This window comes from Musca autumnalis, unplaced genomic scaffold (genome assembly GCF_047663935.1).
Source record: "Musca autumnalis isolate F117 unplaced genomic scaffold, ASM4766393v1 scaffold_4, whole genome shotgun sequence".
NCBI classification, from domain to species: Eukaryota; Metazoa; Arthropoda; class Insecta; order Diptera; family Muscidae; genus Musca; species Musca autumnalis.
The window spans coordinates 127687194-127708884 of record NW_027411977.1 but is presented as its reverse complement, the minus strand read 5'-3'; the positions used below and the strand labels follow the sequence as shown (position 1 = coordinate 127708884).

Genomic DNA, 21691 nt, shown 5'->3' with positions numbered 1-21691 from the left:
CTTTTTGTCCGTTGAAAAAATATCGATATGCAACATTTCCCCTGTGTACGAAGGAATGGGTATTTCCCCTAAAACTTGTTTTTGGGGGTGTCTGTCATATTTTGCTTTTTGACAGATTTTGCAATTCGAGACGACTTCGTTTGCTATACAAGTCATTTTGGGGGGAAAATAATATTGCAAAATTTGTTTCACATTTTCTATGTGCTCTATTGTGCTCCAAGACAGCAATTTCCTTTTGTTCATTTTTGTCGAAAATGTCAGTCACTATCCGGTCCGTGTAACGGAATGTAGTTGAGGGAAATGTCTCCACTGAATGTGTGTCGTCATATAGTTCTCTTTTCCAGGCTTATACAAAACTTTGGCATTATGTTCGTCAAGGAATGCTTTCCAGCGTTTTATCTTGGCGTTCGGATTTCGATCCGAGACGGCAAGAGTCAAAGGTTGGTGGTCTGTGAAAATATTTAAATTTTTTACGACATATAGATAGTTCCTGAGATTCTTCAAAGACCACACTATTGCCAGAAGTTCTCTTTCATTTGTTGCAAAAATGTTTCCCTGTCTTTTAAAGTTCTTGAGATCATGGTTATTGGCTTCCCGTCTTGTGACAAGACGGCTCCCAAACCAGCAGACGAGGCGTCTGTTGTCAAATCAAAAGATTTCTTGTAATCTGGGTATTGCAATAACACATTTTCAGAGGCCTTTAGCTTCTTAAATGCTTGCCACTGTTTTTCGTTAAATTCGACAGGTATTTTCTTTGAACGCCCAGCGCTTGCTTACCTTGCCATTATCGCCCTTTAAAATGTCACTTATAGGCTTTGCTATTGAGACAAAGTCCTTAATGAAACATCTATAATAGCTTGCTAATCCAAGGAACGATCTGACATTGAATAAGGTTGTCGGCATTTCGTAGTTACGAATTGCGTTTACCTTATCAGGGCATGTCTTTATGCCTCCTCGCGAGACTACGAAGCCTAAATACTCTACGCTTTCTTTGAAAAATTGTGATTTCTCATGCGAAACTCTCATATTGGCTTCATACAATTTATCCAGGACCCAAGCTACATGCTTTAAATGATCATGCATATTTTCGGAGAAGATAATTACGACATCAACGTAAACATAACACGATTTTCCTATTTGTTCTCTTTTCAGCAATTTATATCTGGTGAAAGCCAGATTTTAAATCTAAAGTAGTAAAGTACTGTGCCTTACCTAAATTTGCCAGAATGAAAACCACGTTTGGTATTGGGTATTTGTCATCTATTGTATTTTCATTTAGTTTCCTAAAGTCAATTACTAGACGTTTCTTTGTATTTCCTTGTTCATCGGTCCCTTACAGGGTTATTATAGGGCGACCGAGACGGTCGTATTATACCGTCTCTTAACAAAACCTGTGTTTCAGAATTAACAAAAGCTTCGTTCCGGAACTAAAAAGTTTTTACACATTTAACACATTTTGCACATTTTTACTCGAAATGCGTTCCCGTGCACCAAAAAAGTTACAAAATGTTCACTTCTCTTTGAACAAAAATGGCGCTGAATAGCTTTCTCTTTAGAAACTTTTTACACGACAAATTTGAGTGAGCAAAAATGTGCAACATGTTTGCCGCCTTCCGATTGGCTGACATGCCGACTTTGACATTTGTTCCAGATTTTTTGACGTTTCTGCCATTTTTCCGTTCCCGTACATTTTGGAAAAATGTGTGCTTTGAACTCATTTTTGACAGTTCTCTCTTTTGCACATTTTACCATTAAAAAAGTACTGGAACGAAGCTAAAGTCTGATACTCCCATTGGGTAGGGATATAATTTTGAATAAGTGGGTTCTTCGTTCGCTATACGAATAGTTGCAACGATGTTGGTGTTGTATGGCAGAGCTTCGTCCGGATCTGCGAATACTCCCATTCGTTTTTCTAAAAATTTTTGGAATTTTTCTTTTATATCCTGGGGTAGTACAGTGTCGCCGACGCAAGTAAAATTTACACCCGGGCATTTAAAAAATTTGATAGTTTCGGAACCACTCACATTTACTAGTTTTTTGTTTTTTAAGTCAAGTACAGTATCTGTCAGCTTAAGTAGATCTAGACCAATTATACCGTCAAATGTTGTCAGGTTTGGTAATAAAAAAAAATATGGTATTGGTACCGAAAATATTTAAAATGCACTTTCTGTCCACTGTAGTATGACCATACAGCGAGCGCGTTTGCAACTGCGATTTCTACAACCGCTTTCAACTGTTCCGGTGTCATTGCCATTTTTTATTTTCAATGTTCGAAAAATCCACAACAGAACCAAAAATACCGAAACTCAAATTGAAAAGTACCACTTTTTTATCAGTTACAGCTATTTATGTTTTTTATGCTCACTTTTTTATAAATAAACACACTACTTACATTTTTTTAAATTAAGTTTAAGATATTGGTTAACGTTCGCTTTTTTGAGTAGAATCCAAGTTGTTGTTTTCTTTGCTTTGTAAACTCCACGGTGAGTAAAATGGTGAGTAAAATTGTCGTTGGGCGGTTTTGTGGGTAGTGTTGGGCGCCAGTTACATCAATAGAGGTTGTTGTGAGTTTTATTTTTATTTGATGATTTATTTAATTTGTAAGTGTTGATTTTATTCGACTACAATATTTTCAATTATGTTATGCGAGCAGCGTTGCTGGCTCTTATGTTGTTGACTTGCGACGGCAGAGTGAGTGTTACTTTTTGTTTTGAAAATGTTCTTCGCACCAAACTGCAACATCAGCATTTTCATTGTATTTTACTTTTCGCACCAAACTGCAAGCTCAGCGTCTGGCAATTCAGTTGGTATTTTTTATGTTTATGTGTTAACTTACAGTCTTTAATAGAGTTTTTATTTTCATTGTTTTGCAGCTTTTGGAGCAGGTTTGTGGAATAATATTGTACATTTCTGATTGAGTAAAGCTCCAACCAGTCCCAATTATTTTGGGAGGTTGTATAACGTACTAGGCTGAAAGAATCAAAGAAATCTACAAAGGCCAGCTTTAACGAGTTATAAGCGAAATGTGACCCTAAATAACGGCAATTAACCCACATACATATATGTTTCTACTTTATCTAAAGGATATCATAGACAACCAGAGACATTCGCTAAAACAATAAAATGTAAAACTTTTATTGCTTATTCCCTAAATTTTACGGTAAGTCCATATTTACATTAGGCAATTTTCCTTGCGACAATTGTCAGTTTGAAGGGGAGAGAGGTGAGGCATATGGTAACCCTTTGCCTCTCAACACCCTCTCTCACCGCGCTCTAGGATCTCAAAATCTTCAGTTGCACTGTGTTTTTTTTTTGAGTTTCTAAAGTACTAGGCTGAAAAGCTCCATGGAATCTGCGAATGTCCGCCTTAACGAGCTATCAGCGAAGTGTGGTCCTAAATAACGGCAATTAAACCACAAATACGTTTCAACTTTGCCTGAATGATATCATAGACAACCAGAGACATCCGCTAAAACAATAAAATGTACAACTTTTACTGCTTATTCCATAAATTTTACGGTAATATCCATATTTCCTTGGGGTGTATGTACACTTTTTTCACTAAAATTGTTCAATGTTTGTAGAATTTACCGTTATTTATATTATGCAATAGACTTTTGTCGTATTTAATTTTATTTATTGGGGATATTAAATAGAACTATGTACTTGGATTTGCATAAAAATGTTTCCTACCCTTAAAACTCAAGATTTATAGATCTATACACTCGAGTGTATGTAGACTTTATTCTTTGACTGTATTTGGAATAAAATTTTAACAATATAATTATATATAATTTTTTATAATAATTTTGGTTTCATATTTTTTACGCGATGTCTAGATTCTGTACGTACTTTTAATTTATTTTTTACGGACTCTGATGTAGTATAATTTAGATTTGCACCCAGATTTTTAATTTTTTTGGTTTTCCGCTAAAATAAAAACAAATTTTAGAAAATATGGTGCATCTACGGAATCCATGTCAAATGCTGTTACTGATATATGCATACATTTTCTCAATACAACAAATAAGACATTTTAAAATATTTTTCTTTATAAGAGAATAAAAACCGCTATAACTTTTGCGCGCATCGGCCAATTTTGTGAACGCGAACAAATTTGAAACCAGAATTTTTTCCTTAACTCCTTTACCAAAAATAATAGATGTGCTCGCAAAATTTTTTTAATTTTTTTTCAAATGGAATTGTAAAGGAAATTTGGTTTTTACCATATAGACGATTTTGGGAGAAGAAAAGAAAGAGAGAGCTTGTCATAATATGGTGATGTATTTTATTCTCGCTAAAGCCACTTCAGACCATTGGCGAGAAGACACGGGGTTATTGGCACAATTTTGCAGAAGGTTTTCCGAGATTGGATCGTGTGTTCACTCATGGTTCGCATTCCCGGGTCCTGAGCATTGGGCAGCGACATAAAAGGTGCTCAATTGTCTCTGTTTCTTTTGCATCTTCGCATAACCTGCAGTAGTCGAATGTATCATCTCTCTCTCATTTGCAGGACATTGATCATATTCTCATCCTTAGTTTTAAGTCCGCTTTCTTCAAAGAAATCACAAAAGATGTAATACTTCGCTTGAAGAGCATCGGCCAGCTAGTACGTCAAACCGTACTGAGTACGTTTATGCTAAAAATGTCAAACTTTCCAATGAAAATATCAAATAGCGCATGGCAACACGTAGTGTTGCCTAGGCCAGAAACTTATGCAGTAACCTTTGTACCAAAATTAGGCCAATCATTTTGTACATTCAAAATAATGGTGTCTGCAGTTAAAGTCATTTTTTCTTGCTGAGTAAGAAGAAATAATGTATGTATTTTAATATGGTTATTTGAGGAATTTTATTTTTCTTTAATCGTGTATCGATAATTTAAGTTATCATCATCATCATCATCATCTGGGATCCATCACTTAGAGAGAAAACAAGTAAAAAAGCGAGTTGTATTGAAGCAAAAGTATTAAGCTCCTCCGTCATGTCAAGTCTTCTTCGAATCATGATTATTATCCTTTAAAATACGTTAGATAGGGAAGGGTGCATATCAAAACATAGACCTATATTGTTGTTGTTGTAACAGCATATGGTATGTTTGTGATTTCATTTCGTTTGCCGTGGCAGCTGACGCGCCTCAGCTGTGGTAAATAGGGGATCTTCTCCGAGGACCGCATTGACACCTGTGCATATCTTCTAATTAATTTTGTTTGTGAATGGGCTTACTATGAAAAACACCTGTACATTAAAAAATTGCAGAAATTTGCGTACGTAGTTCAAAAATGTAGATATCTTGCATAGATTTGATATAAAATATGGGAATTGGGAAGGTAAACGAGCACAACCACTGCATCTAAGAGGCTCCCATTAACATCACACCCACAACAATAACATCATAACATAACTGATCCCAACATATCGTAGTTCATCTTATGTTTAACAAAAACCTGAAAGTGAAATCCTGACACAAACATATACATACATATGTATATATTTTCATTCTTAATTCAATATCACATCTTAGCGGTAGCAAAAAACCTTACTTACTTACTTAGCTGGCCCATTACAGAACATTTGTTCTATAGGCCGAACTAAGAAGAAATCTCCATTCCTCTTTTTTTGTTGCTTCGCACTATGGAATACCGCGCCTTTTCATCTCATCATCCACTTGTTTGCTCCATCTATTCCTTGGCCTCCCAATTCTGCGTGCACCGCCAAGCGGTCCGTATTTATACGCCTTTTTAGCGGGTTCATCATCGCTCATTCTTATGATATGGCCTAGCCAACGCAATCGCTGCGTCTCGATACGTTTAACAATATTGATGTCGTTGTATAGCAGATACAGCTCGTGGTTCATGCGACGTCGATATTCACCGTCAACACAGATTGGTCCGTAGATCTTTCGAAGAATTTTTCTCTCAAACACACCAAGCACTGCCATGTCTGCTTGCGCAAGTACCCAGGCTTCGGAGCCATACATCAGCACGGGTAGTATCAGTGTTTTGTAGAGCGTTATTTTTGTTTGACGAGATGTGGCTTTGTTTTTAAACTGCTTACTTAAACGAAAGTAGCATCTGTTGGCCAATACAATTCTTCTTTTTATTTCACAACTGATGTAGGGTGACATAGGGGATGGAAAATACCAAGCAACGGTCCTGACCGGTTTTAACATGGCAAAGCCCAGGATTTATCTTGGTCCCTCTTTCATCCCAAGTGGACACTGACCTCCCCGTGGTGTCACCTGGGGAACTGCCTTTAGCACCCGTTAAAGGTAGTGAGTTAACATGTGCCGCGCGTTCACCCATAAGAACGTTAAAAACTTGGGTTTGGGCGTCGGGTTAGTAACCCTCCCCTAGAAAAAAACAGCCTACTATGAAAAAACGAAAGAAAAGAAAAAAGCAAAAAAACCTTAGCCATATAAAACTTCGATACAAATTATGTCGTTAGACACGCTCTTCAGACTTCGGCGATAAAAAATTGAACTTTCATCATAGAGCTAATATCAGCTAACAATACAGTTCTACACGAACAATTGTGGAAAGAGACCATTTGACCGAAACAATTATATTACTTATTATATGTATGAATTGATTGAGCTATCATGACCTAAGGAGTTTGTATTGAAAAAGTGATGTCTAGCGAAGTCCATACACAACACAACGATATAATCGTTTCGTTGGTGGTTATTCAGCGCATCAGGCATATTAGATATTGTGTTAGACAAAGGTCGATTTTGATAATTTATATTTATATGAAATTGCAAATTTGAAATTGTGAAATATTTTTAAAGCCTATTTCCTATCAAGTCAACCTAGTCTCCCTGGTCTTTCTAGAATCATTCTTCAACTCATACACATATACCTACGAAGGCTTCTTTCCTTCATGATTTGTAATGTCTTCCAGTTCGGAAGTTTGATAGATTGGCAGTGGCTTAGAACGCGTCTGGATGTCGTGTGATCCACTCTATTTAGACGATTACATTCTTGTGGATGGATAATAAAGTTGACTTAATTCAATATCTTTCCATCAATTCATAAACCGTTTAGATCGAATAAAAATTATCTTTGTATACCATTAATGTACTTACCCAAAACTTCAGCATTTACAACAATATTACAGCTATACATAGGACTAACTAATCGTTGAGGTTGATTCTGGAATGCCAAACGAGTTACTTCTTTCGACGCTGTCAGCACTTGACCTGGAATTGGAATAAAATTAAGCATAGGTTTAAGAGATATTATACGCGTAGACATATTTAATTACCCGAAAATGGCCCATAAGCTTTGGAATTCAAGTCGTCACTGGTTTCTATAGACCATTCAAGGACCATAAAGCATACTCCTTGCATTGGTTCTTCACACAAAGGTCCAGCTGAAGTGGATATTTGAAAGCCGTTTACAAAAGAACTGTTATAATCACGGCGAACATCCGATTCATCCGAGCCCTTTGATGTGGCACTCCAAATAGATGGATGTTCATAATCAGTTAAGTTTATTAGTATATTAGTGCCACAATGATGGGGACCCAGAGACCATATACGATCCACTAATTCTTCAGGGGACAAATTAGTCAATCCTTTTGTATCGAACTCCTTTAGGACTACTACTAATTGCGTTTTAATCTGCTGCAATAGATTTCTTTGTTTTTCGGAGGAATTCGTTGTTTTAGCTGCCGACAACTCTTTAAAGAATGTATGATATTTTTCCAACAAATCTACGGCTGCCTGGGGAAGAGGCAAGGCAATGACACGCAACGTAGAGAGTTTATTCAAAGTTTGAATGCAAGCGATCTTCTTGCTTATGTCCTTATCTTCGGATGTCTTTACAATGGCTTCATTCACCATATCTACTGTGGCTTCAGGAACTATTGTCTCCCGGAATGATACTATAGGCTTGGATACATTTACTTTTATCTTGGCATAACTTTCTTCTAAATCGTGTACACACTTCTCCACATGTACTTCTCCGAGAGTGGCAATAACATGTTCTCCAGTGGGTTCAACAGAAATTTGAACACATGCATCGGCTTGATTAAGTAATTTAAGGCCCTTTACTAATTTTCGTATATCTGAAGGGTTTACTGGTTCTATGGCAACACGGAAAATGGGTGTAGCCATAATGCTCATTTCGCTAAATGAGGTGCAGTACATGGTGTTGCTTAGAGTGCCCGACTTGACAATATCCTTTTCTAGGCCACCAATGCCAACAATGTTGCCAGCTGGAACTTCATCTAAGGCCTGTAATTCACCACCCATGAACAGATACAAATCACCAATTGTTACTTCACTAATATGTGGTGAGTCCAAAGTAAGTGATCTATAAAGAAATAGGGGTATATTAGTCAGTTAAAAAAAAAAACATTGTTATACTGCACAACTTACTCTTCTTTCCGCGGATCATGTTTCGGTGCTAAATTGTACAACTTCATGCCTTTTCTCAGAGTCCCACTGAAGATACGTGCAAATGCAATAAATACAAATTCATTCCTTTCTTCTTCCAGCTTATCCTCCTCAATTTTCTTCTCCTGTTCCGCCTTATCTGCTTCTTCCTGGGCTATTTTCTTTTCTTCTGTAGACATTTGTTGAACACCGGCTGTAATATTTTGTATGGATTCCTGTTGCGCAGCCAATTGTTTCCTCTCTTCGATACGTTTGCGGACTTCATCGCGACGCGTTTGCAATTCTTGCTCGGTTAAACGTTTCGGTTTATTTTGTGGCAAACTTTGTACATGAACTGGTGTCATTTTTGAAACAAACACAATTATATTTTCAGAATCCGGTCTGCACTGCTTAAAGTCTTCCTTGAGAGACAAGGATTCCGCAGGATAAGTATTTATATCAGCATTTTCAGGATATAATAGGCGTTGAGCACGTTCATCGCTAATGGTGTTCGGTGGAGGTACATGTTTGACAACCATCTCTAAAATTGTACGATCTATGGGCAGCCATTGTCCGAGAACGGTTTTAATTTGGGCTTTTGGATCACCTGCACGTAAGTCACGAGCTTGCAATTTAATACCAAGCTTTTCCGCAATCACTGGAAGAAAACGAAAAAAAAATAGATTGAATGCCATTCTATGGAAAAATTGATTGCTACAATTTTTCTTTGCGAATTGATACCAATATGAAATAATTCTTAATTAACTACTCTTTAGATAATGATTAGATGTCCTGTTAATATGCCTTGTAGACTATATTACTAAACTCTTTAAGGAGACGTTTTGCATGGCTGAAATGTCCTAGAAATGTTGACACAGTGTTGATGGATTTAACTGCATGCTGACTAAAGAAAGGTTCAGTGAGAAGCTTTCCAAACTGCCAAGTTCTTGACCAGAAGAACAGGCAATGATATAATTTTATTGTGGCCAGTAAAATGACACTGAAATACTTTAAATTGTATAAAGATTCAGCAATCTACTTCCTATTTAATCAAACTCAACAATTCTAAAATTTTGACGAGTCCGTCTCGTGAGACAGCTTTTATGATGTGCCTGGATGGGGACTTCTTTCACCAATGACGTAGAAGGGATGCACATGGCGATGGCCCCAAAGCAGATATAGCATCATATAAACTCCTTATACCGGCTCAAACTAATATATACTCCAGTATATATTACAAGCAGAAACTATTTCTTCTACGCCATAAATTACGCACCTGGAATTTTATCTTTATCCTTTCGCACAGCAATTATGTCATATAAACTCCAAATATTCTCCAAAATAAACTGGACAAACATTGGCTTCTTCGCCTTTTCCTGTGCACCAGGCGCAGCGCATTTCTTCTTGCCATTGTAGTAGTAGTCGCCCCACAACACTTGTTCCAAATCGTTGGGAGACATTTCCAAACGCTCAGCATAGGTTACAGCAAAATCTCGTACACTAAATGCCCAGCCATCATAGGCTGAACAGAAGACAACATTTCCAGCAGCTGGATTAAAATACAACGTTGAATCATCACTGTCCTCCAAGGCCGATTCGTAGTTGTCTTTATGCGTTATATCTTCCTTAGCCAAGACATCAGAAGCGAATATACTACCCAATACTGCATTGACTTGTTCCAAAACTTGCATTATATGAAAATAGGCATCCAAGGGTGTCATTTGTTTTTCCAAAATCAAACGGTCGATTTTGTTTAGTACCAAAACAGGCTTCAGTTGTTCAACATAAACCTGCTGCAAACAGGCTCGAGTTTGTGGGCATACTCCTTCTACAACATCAACTACTACAATTGCACCATCACATAGACGAACCGCTGTTGAAACTTCACTGGAAAAATCCACATGTCCAGGTGAATCGATTAGGTTTATAAGAAAGTCTCGTTGATTTCCCAGACTTTGATAATACAACGAAATACTACTGCTTTTCATTGTAATACCACGTTCCTGTTCATCTTGACGATTGTCGAGGTAGCGTAGCTTCCCAGCCATTCTTTGAGATATAATTCCATTGCTGGCAACCAAAGAATCGGCGAGAGTTGTCTTGCCATGATCTACATGGGCCAAAATGCAAATATTTCGAACAAGTTCAATATTCTTTTGCAACTTTACTAAATCCGAGTGATCAACAACCGGCATTTTTGTTAATATTCTGCAAACGATATAAAGGCACAAAAATGTTTAAAGAAAATTATATTTAAGACGGTAACACAAGGTAAGGGCACGACGGCGCGGGAAAGTCTTTCTTTCAAAACAACAACCGAGGAAAACGTGTTGAATGTTTTTGTTGATATTGTGAAATTGCAATCAATACATTCACAATAGAATGTAAACATTGAATGCTGGGAACAGTCTTTCAATTATGAAATTTACAGCTGATTTAACCATTCACAGTACTGTGTACAATAACACCCAGCAAAAAATTTTGGAAGTTGTGCAATTGGAGTTATGATTTCACAACATCTTTCGATGTACTCCAACAGAGTTATGAAAAATGCACTCCGTTCGATACATTTTATAAGCAGTTGCTGTAGAGATGCCTACAGAAAAAAAAACAGTTGGTTGATCCCTACACATTTCTTCAAAAGATAAACAAGAGTGTATACATTTCGAAGAATTTGTTATAAAATAAATTACAACTTAAGTTGCGAACATTTTTGCGGTAATTCACGAGACGGAAATTTTTAATGTCGAAAGCTGAACTAGTGATGGGAAGGCAACACAAAATTCTTTAGGATGATGAAAGAAAATCAGATGCGCTTGGAAGAAATCGAGAATGGAGGAAGTAAGCTCAAATGTGATTGAACTTAATGAAAACTTTTTTTAATTTGCGTTAATATAAGCTTCGTTCCCATACTTTTTTAGTGGCAAAAGTTGCAAAAGAGAGAACTCTCAAAAATTTCTATTATGTGCAACTTTTTCTATAATGTACGGGAACGGAAAAGTGGTAAAAATGTGAAAAAATGTCAAAATCAATAATGTCGTCACTTTGTGTCAAAATCGCAACAAAAGTTAAACATTTTCGGATTCCTCCAATAAATGATTAAACAACTCCTTCTCTATATCAATTTATTATGCTTTTTATCACAATTTTACATTTAACTTTTTATTTTTTCCTTTCCTATTGTTTTTGTTTTATTTTTTTTTTCTTTTCCGACTTCTTGTTTGTTTTCCTTTTGTGTATATTCATCATTGAATATTTTTCCTACGTAGTTATCCCTGGCAATTAAATTTCAAATTTACAATTTGCTAGATTTGCAAGTTTCTACACAGCCAAATTTGTGTAGTAGAAAAAAGTAGTAGCTCAATTCAGCGCCATATTTGTTCAAAGAGAACTGCAAGTTTAGCAACTTTTTTGTGTACAAGAACGCATTTCTAGCACAAACTTGAAAAAATAGTACTAAAGAGTACTAATTTGCAGGTTCTGGAACACAACTATAATAAAGTTCTTTGTGTTCTTGTTTTACACAAATAATAAATGCATTTTATTTATTTTGGGATATTTCGCAATGGCTTGCATTTTAGTTGCATCTTTAGACTGATTAAAAATGCAATCCGAAGAACGCATATAAATTCAATCCAAAACACTATATCAATAGTTGTGATTTGGATCGAAAATGGAGTGTATCCTAGTTGTGTGCTGTGGAAGCAAAATGGAGTGCATCCTAGCTGCGCGCTCTCTTGTAAAATTCATAAGTGAATTCATAGGAAAAGATGTACTCCAACGGCAAATGTACCGTACACTTGTAGTGATTCAACTGCATCCGCGGATGCAAACTTTTTGCTGGGCAATTTCCAATAAGATTATAGCCATGGTAGAATAAAGTAAAGGTAGGCCACAGCTAACAGCTGATTACATGTTTTTCTTTTCATGGCCTAATGTTTGGTTTACATTCGGCGTCGTTTCGTGATTTCGAAGGCGTTTCGTGATTTCGCGCGGAATCAAGCTAAATTTATCATGATTTCGCATAAAAAATTTGTCTGTTCCTTTACTTTTGAAAATAGTAAAACCGGCAAAAGTAGTGAAAGTTGTAAACTGCTTCCATAGTCCCGTTCCACACTAGAGTGATTTCATTGTAAAAATGTCATGAAATTATGCGTCTCTAGATCGACTTCCATAGTAGAGTAAAATCTTAAAGTTGCTGCAGTGAGGAATTCGATTTAAGAACGCCTAATTTCATGAAATTTTTTAATGAAATTCACGCTAGTGTAGACCGGGACATATGAATTGTACGGTGTCTGAAGTAAAGGAACACTTTTGGAGTAAAAAGTGGTAAAACTTTAATGCTTGGTTTACATTGGGCTTCGTTTCGTGATTTCGTAGGCGTTTCGTGATTTCGCGCGAAATCAAGCAAAATTTATCATGATTTCGCATACAAAAATGAAATCATCTCATTTCGTGATTTCAGCGAAATCAACATCGAAATCACAGTACACATGATATACAACCTTGCTTTTGCCTAAAAAAGTACCAAAAGTTGCAACACTTTTCACGTATGACAATAAACAAGGTAGATGTGCGAATTGCTGCAACAAAAAATGTTAGTATCAAAATTTGTAAACAATGTGAAAAAATATTAAATTACTTTGTTACAATGCTATTTTTCATTGTGTTCCCGTACTTTTTTAACGGTAATTTTAGAAAATGGAGCGAATTGTCAAAAATTGCTTCCCCATACAAATTTCCTAAAAAGTACGGGAACGGAAAAATGACGGAAATTGCAAAAACTCCAGCAGAAATGTCAAAATTAGCGCATCAGTTATAATATTAAATACCAATGAACATATGAACATGCTTGCTGCTATTTTCTACTAGGCCAAAATTTTATGGCAGAAAACAGGAGTAGAGGGTGTTATTCGGCGCTATTTTTGTTTAAAGAGAAGTGCAAGTCTTGCTAGATTTCGGTGTACGGGAACGCATTTGTAGCACTAAACGGGAAAACTACTGCAAGTACTAATATTTTGCAGGTTCTGGGCACAACATTTATCTATCAAAATTTATTATTATGATGTCTCAACGATAGAATCATTATTTATTTATTTTATTTTTTTTTGTTTGGTACTATACACAATTAATACGATATATTGATAATTTTACGATAATTTTCGAAATAAAGTTGTAAAGTTCTATATTGTCGTATATTTTTGATGTTTAATTCAATTTACAACAACTTGTGTTGAAAATTCATGTTCGATCAGCTGCGCATATGCATCTACCTTGATCATTGTGATATGTTTGAAATCAACAAAAAATAAGTGTAAACACCGGGGTGTATTACAGGATTTCGTGAAATCCAGTGGATTTTGGAGCGCAAGTGTAAACTTGGCATAAGATTCTTGCACGTAAAGGAACAGGGCTAATGAAATCATCTCATTTCGTGATTTCAGCGAAATCAACATCGAAATCACAGTACACATGATATACAACCCTGGTTTTGCCTAAAAAAGTACCAAAAATTGCAACACTTTTTACGTATCATAATAAATAAGGTAGATGGTCAATAGCTGCAACAAAAAATGTTACTATAAAAATTTGTAAGTCGATGGTCAGACTAGCAAGGTTTCTTGAAACCAATTTCGTTAAAATTTCTTTTCAAGTTTCGTTAGTGTCCACACACGTTAACGTGAAATTTCAGATTTTTTCGTGTCCTCTTTATTTTACCATTCGCGTTTGTTGTGTTTCTCATACCAATAAAAACAAAACAAACATAAATAAACTAAAAACAGCACAAAATAATTAACATTTATAATTAAATTAATATTAATACATAGTTAAATTTTCACTATTTCATTAATTTAATGTTTTTATTAAATCTTTTTATGCTTGCTTTGTTCTTAACGTTTGCTTGAGAAAATAAAAATGAAAGAAAATGGAAGAAAAAATCTTGCAACGAACAACAAGAAGAGGCAACACAACAAACACAGAAAACCATGTACATGGGTTTCACTACTTCATACCCCTCGCCTATAAACTTGACGTCGCCATGTTGAAATCGTGCTAGTCTGACCATCGACTATACAATGCGACAAAATTATTAAATTACTTTTAGCTGGTTTACATTACGAAATCGAGTCGATTTCAAACTGTCAATTCCTTTACTCAAACGTCAAATGAAATCGAATTGATTTCATTTGAGTTTTCATTTGACGTATACGCAAAGGAATTGACAGTTTGAAATCGACTCGATTTCGTAATGTAAACCAGCTCTTTTTGTTACAATCATGGCAGAACTACCAGGTAGTGGTATCACACCAGCTGATCGAATATGAAAAGTCAAATCTCTTTATAAAAAAAAATTATTTTTGTTGTAATTTCCCCAACAACATAAAAAAAGTTTTGACATAACATATTCAAAATTTTACGATGCCACTACCTGGGTAATTGTTCCATGGTTACAATCATTCGGGAACGGAAAAATGAAGGAAATTGGAAGGAAGGAAACTCCTGCATAAATGTCAAAATCAACGTATCAGCTTTCATATTAGATGCCAATGAAAATACTTGCTGCTAGTTTCTACTAGGCCAAAATTGTATGGCAGAAAACAGGAGAAGAAGGTGTTGTTCGGCGCTATTATTGTTTAAAGAGAAGTGCAAGTCTTGCTACATTTCGGAGTACGGGAACGCATTTTTAGCACTAAACGGGAAAACTACTGCATAAGAACAAGAATAATGTATTTGGAAACATAATGAACACGAATAATCCCATTTATTGGTTCTGAGCACAACTTTTATCTATCAAAATTTATTATTATGATGTATCAACGATAAAATCATTTTTCTATTTTTCATTTGTTAGAATTAATACAATATATAGATAATTTTACGATAATTTTTCAAATAAAGTTGTAAAGTTCTATATTTTTATATTTTAGATGATTAATTCAATTTACAACAACTTGTGAAAATTCATGTTCGATCAGCTGCGCATATGCATCTACCTTGATCATTGTGATATGTTTGAAATCAACAAAAAATGAGTGTGAACACCGGGGTGTATTTCAGGATTTCGTGAAATCCAGTGGATTTTGGAGCGCTAGTGTAAACTTGACATAATCTGTCAGAACCAGGGTTGACATTATGTACTGTTTTTGACATTATGCAATAATAAAGGTAGATGCATCGCTGAATTGCTCCAACAAAAAACTCCTGCTGTATCACTATAGCTTTGTTCCAGAACTAAAATGTTTTTACAATTTTTACGACTTTTACACATTTTACCCGAAACCCCGTTCCCGTACACAAAAAAGTTGTAAAATGTTCACTTCTCTTTAAACAAAAATGGCGCTGAATGACGCTCTCTTTAAAAACTTTTTACTCGACAAATTTGAGCGTGTAAAATATAGTAACATGGATACCGGCGTCTGATTGGCTGTTACGCCGACTTTGACATTTGTTCCAGCTTTTTTGACGTTTTTTCCATTTTTGCGTTCCCGAACTTTTTGAAAAAACTTTTGTGTGACAACAATTTTTCTCTCTTACTCTCTTTTACGTTTTACTATTAAAAAGTACGGGAACAAAGCTTATATCTTAAATTTGAAAACAAGGACAAAAAATGTGTATTCGCGTGGCAAAATAAAATTGTTGATTTTTTAATTGTAAATATTTATCAAATATTTGGTCTGTTCCAGAACTGCAAGTATCTACTAATTTTCACTATTTTTTCCGATAATATAAAGGAAAAAATGTTATCGTAGTAAAAAATAGTAGTTTCTTGCAGGTTCAGGAACAGAGCAATTAATATTAATTTAAATTTGTTCCAAAAATACGGGAATGTAAAAATTACAATTTTTGTAAAAATTATTCTGACATTTATCTGCAAATCGGGTGACAGCAATCACGATGTTAGATTAGCCCAACATATCAATAGAAAATAATTTAATGAAAATTTTTCACTGTCATAAGATTAGGAAGAACTTTGCTATATTTGGAACTCTTTTCCAACAAGAATATTCTGGAGCGTAGCTAAAGTAATTTTTGACTCTATTTGGCACTTTTGACATAAATATAAAGTCCCAATTTACATTAGGCGAGTTTACTTGCGGCAATTGTCAGTTTGTAGGTGAGAGAGGGTGCTGAGAGGCAAAGGGTTACCATATGCCTCACCTCTCTCTCCCACAAAATGACAATTGCCGCAAGTAAACTCGCCCAATGTAAATTGGGACAAACAGTGAAGCTCTAATTTCCATATGGTTTTGTAAAACGGGCTAGCTATGCAGATACATCTACCATTATTATTGTAGCATGCCATTTGACGTTTTAAGCCATGGCTACAAGGTTGCATTTTTCAGTGATTTTCATACCTGGCCTACCTCAACTTTATTGTCTCATGCATCTACCATTATTATTGTGCCATGCCATTTGACGTTTTAAGCCATGGCTGCAGGGTTGAATTTTTCAGTGATTTTCATACCTGGCCTACCTCAACTTTATTGTATCATGATTATAGCTTTGTTCCAGAACTAAAAAGTTTTTACTATTTTTACCACTTTTACATTTTTTCCATTTTTCCGTACCCGTACTTTTTGAGTGGAGTTGTATCTGTATCTCATTTTTACAGTTTGATCTTTTACTACTTTTACCATTAAAAAAGTACGGGAACGCACATTATTGGTCTGTTCCTTTACTTCTGAAAATGGTAAACCCGGCAAAAGTAGTAAAAGTTGAAAACTGCTCCCATATGAATTGTATTGTGTCTGAAGTAAAGGAACGCTTTTCGAGTAAAAAGTTGTAAAACTTGAAGATTCTTGAACGTAAAGGAACAGGGCTTATATGAGGGTAGATTTAAACGCATTTTACATTTAGCATGTTTATGGCCCATACCTATATACGGACCATGGTACAAATACCCAGGTAGTGGCATCGTAAAATTTTGAATATGTTATGTCAAAACTTTCTTTATGTTGTTGGGGGAAATTACAACAAAAATATTTTTTTATAAAGGGATTTGACTTTTCAGATTCAATCAGCTGGTGTGATACCACTACCTGGTAGTTCTGCCATGATACGGACGTATACCCAGGGCGTGTGTGGTGAAAAAAGTAGAACACATGTATTCTTACGAGAACTACCGAAATACAGTAGTGGTAAAAAGTACTCTGGGTACTCGACCAACATCCAAAAAAATCTACCGAAATACGTCGAGCGTATACTTTTTGTAAGTTGAATAAGTTTAACTTTGACAGAACGTTATTGTTTGTATGTGCGTGTGTTTTGTATTTTAAAAACAAAATCCCAACAAAACATGAAAAACAATTCATTGCAAAGGACAATTATTTGTTTCACGAATGAAAATACTTAAGTAATACCCCGTTTATATATAACCGGATTTAACAAACCGACTGGGTTTTAAATGTCAATTCCATTGCTTATATTTCAAACAAATCCTTATAAAGAAGGTTAACCCTGCAAAAAGCTCTAATATAAACAGCATATCAGTTTCGGTCGCGGATTTTGTGTTTTAAATGTGATTTGGTTTAGGTTTAGCACATGCCACAATTACCCAGGTAGTGGCATCGTACAATTTTGAATATCTTATGTCAAAACGTTCTTTATGTTGTTAGGGAAATTACAACAAAAATGGTGTGATACCACTACCTGTTAGTTCTGCCATGGTTTAGCAGTTATGTCATGTTCACACGAGCGTTTCAATTACGTTGTTCGCCTGTCGAACGACGTACACGAATTAACCCGTTTCCACGACACCATTCGTAATTAACAGAAACATAAACAAAATTTCCTTCATTTTCGTTTCCTTGTTTTCACGAAAATTTGAACAGAAAACACATAAAATATACATTAAATGAATAGGAAAAGCAATAGAATTTCCTTCAAATGTATCTTCTATATTAACCTACACACATTTCATTCATTTTTCCATAAATTCTGAATAATTTTGTATTTTCAATATATTGTTACGAATTTAACTAATAGGTTTAAGTTAGTTTAGTTTAATTTCCGTTAATTTAAAAATTTGAATTGTAACGTAAAGTTTTTATTACGCAGTTACTTTATTTAAGCAACAACAACTACCATGTAGAACTCTCTTCATTATTCTAGATGTTACTTTACCTTTTATTAATGTGATTTTGTTTGTTTGCCATAGTCATTATCGTTTAGTTTGTTACTTCTTGTATTTCGTGTATTTGTTTGTTGTTGTAATTACGTCATTACTGTGCTTGTCGTCCGCCTGTATTCCCCCCATGTACGTATGTGAGTATGGTTGTTCGCTTAGTGCGAATGTGCGTCTGTGTTTCGAGGTGTTGCCAGACTTTCTGGATAATTCTAGACCAAGGAGACTTTGGGGTATAAATACAGGGGAACTGGCAATGACGAGTTGAGTTGCGTTTTAAGCGTTGAACTGAACAGATCGGTTAAAGAATAGCTGCGTGCTAACTAGAGACTTGCTGTGTGCTTAGTAATGGGGTTTCTACACGGTATGTTTTTTACATATTCATGCATAGCAACTGTCACTTTTTTTCGCCCATATGTGATTCATTCTGCACGGCAAAATTTTATTTTTCATTCGTTTTCTGTTGTTTTCTTTATTTATTCCGCGTACAAACAAAACAGCTGTTTACCTTTGGTTGTACAGACGAGAATAGAGCGCGTTCTATTCGAAAAATATACATATGTATGCACATAACACCTTCATCCATTGAAATTTCTGTATGGTTCACACCATGTGTACAAAATTCAGATTTGTAAAAAGTGACAGTTGGTATGCACAAATATGTAAAAAACATACCGTGTAGAACAGCTTTAATTAAAGTCGGTTCCGAATAAGTGTAATAAAGTAAATAAAGCATTGTAGAAACGTAATCTAAAACGAACCCTGTTTTATTTGGTACAAATCGTATCGGGGAATAAAACAACGTCTACACGGAGATTAGTTAAACCTAATTCCGTAACAATTGGTGTCAGAAGTGGGATTACGAGAATCCTACAATGAAGATGAAGTTCAAGGATCTACGAAAGGAAGACTTGAAGAAGGCGCTATCTAAGTTTGGATTGCCAACTACTGGAAGTAAGGCTGAGCTACAAAAACGCATTTCGGAATTGTTCGAGCGCCTCAGAATGGACATAGACGAATATGAGTTTGATATTAGAGATGAAACTTCAGACGCGGTTCCGAGTTATACGGAGGTTGCAAAAGTGATTGCAGTAACGTTGGCGAAGGAATTTAATAAGAGAATGGAAGAGGAATCTATTGCAATAAATGAAAGCTTCAAATGTCTGACGGAGGAATTGGACTAAAATTCCCAAAAATTGGAAGAATTAGAGGCAAATTTTAGAAAAATCAGCGAAAGACTCGATAATATTACGCAAGTTATTGGAAAGCGATTCGAGGTTATGGAAAACCATTTAAAGAAATTGGATAGGCAATTTCTGGCCCACGACGAGAAGATTGTGAATCTGGAAAAGAAAATGTCTGAACTGGAAATCAAAGGAGGACCAGTGCGAGTTATTGATAACACTCTGAAAATCAAGCCTCCTGAATTCGACGGATCTACATCGTTTGATGTCTTCAAATTACAATTCGAGGCGGTGTCTTCGAGAAATTCGTGGAACGACAACGACAAGGCGGTACGACTACTTATGGCATTGAAGGGCGGTGCTGCTGACGTATTACAGAATATTCCCGCCGCTTCTAGAAACAACTATGGAGATATAATTGCTGCTCTCGAACTTAAGTACGGTGGCGGACATAAGCAAGAGACAATGGTGAAACCTCAGGCTTGCAATGTGCGGAGGCTGGAAGTTGAGGACAACAATCCTCAGACCGTTGTCGAACTAATGAAAGATGCACTAATGCAGGTAATAGGTAAAGTGAAACGAAGGGCTGGCAAAACGAGAAGGACTTGCTACAACTGTCGGAAAGCTGGACACATTGCACGAGAATGCAGATTGCAACGACCAAGGACCAGATCCGCCTCACCGCCTTTGAAAAGCGAAGACCACCTTGTGGCTAAGAATCCGAAAAATGAGACATCAGGTGAATCAAAAAAAGTGAATTCCGTCAATCACGAAGCGCCGCTGGCAGATGATGAAAACGATGGTCCCACAATCTCTATAGCCATAGTCCAGCAGGAGAATCACAACTTAACGGCTAAAGGCTTTATCAATGGTGTATTACGTACCTTGACATTGGACACCGGTGCAACAAAGTCCATTATTAGACCGGATTTGGTGAAAGGGAAGGTATTGCCGTTAAATGGAGTCAAATTGCGGACGGCCACAGGCGAGACTACAACGGTGCATGGAAAGGCCTACCAAAGGCTGAGCATGGGTAGAAAATCGGTAAATTTCGATTTTATAGTGGCCGATATTGTGGACGAAGTTATACTTGGTGTAGACTTCATGATTGCCTTCGATATCAACCTGGACATAAAGCACCGTGTGATGACTTGGTCCAATGTGGAAATACCGATAAGTGTGGGCTACAACGAGAAAAGCAAACATCGTCCGAATGCAGAATCCAGCGAGATCGCTGTCGATGTCCGTACGCTGAAGGTGGAAGCCGCCGACAATTGGTCCGTAGGGAAGCGGAAAAATCCAGCAACGAGGGCGAAAAAGCGAAGATGTACGTCTAGGAAAGGTCCATGGAAAAGCGGCCGTACAGCAAGGAAGGACAAGTCCGATGAAGAACAGGTGGCACTTAGGAGGGTGACCACGAAAAAAGAAGGTATAACGTCACGATTCCTGGAGAGAAAGCAACGTCGTCCAGAAGAGCAAATGTCCAAAGCTGACGGCGTAGAGGGTACATCTAAATCGGTTGCCACCACTACGGAACGAGAACTGTGTCTAGTCAAGAGGAACAGGCTTAAGCGGGAGGCAGTGTGTTACCAATGCCTATACCACCGAGAGGGAACTGTGCCTATTCGGGACGAACAGGCTTAAGCGGGAGGCAATGTTACGAATGTAACTAATAGGTTTAAGTTAGTTTAGTTTAATTTCCGTTAATTTAAAAATTTGAATTGTAACGTAAAGTTTTTATTACGCAGTTACTTTATTTAAGCAACAACAACTACCATGTAGAACTCTCTTCATTATTCTAGATGTTACTTTACCTTTTATTAATGTGCTTTTGTTTGTTTGCCATAGTCATTATCGTTTAGTTTGTTACTTCTTGTATTTCGTGTATTTGTTTGTTGTTGTAATTACGTCATTACTGTGCTTGTCGTCCGCCTGTATTCCCCCCATGTACGTATGTGAGTATGGTTGTTCGCTTAGTGCGAATGTGCGTCTGTGTTTCGAG

General features: G+C 36.3%; 1 protein-coding gene across 4 annotated transcripts in view; it reads right to left on the bottom strand.

Annotated features, from left to right (window-relative positions):
• Positions 1–11612, bottom strand: part of LOC141402652 (elongation factor-like GTPase 1) — a 708076-nt gene extending 696464 nt beyond the window's left edge. For 2 of the 4 annotated variants that reach the window (XM_073984347.1, XM_073984348.1), the window contains exons 1-4: positions 9656–11612; positions 8383–9037; positions 7266–8317; positions 7087–7200 (exon numbers count right to left, since the gene is read on the bottom strand). In XM_073984347.1, the coding sequence (XP_073840448.1) occupies positions 7087–7200; positions 7266–8317; positions 8383–9037; positions 9656–10574 (2740 nt within the window). In that variant the 5' untranslated portion in view covers positions 10575–11612. Of the gene's footprint in view, positions 1–3907; positions 4078–6529; positions 7201–7265; positions 8318–8382; positions 9038–9655 lie in introns of those variants that run through there. The other 2 variants (XR_012412686.1, XR_012412687.1) reach the window with 2 other exon arrangements.
• Between the last annotated feature and the right edge of the window lie 10079 nt (positions 11613–21691).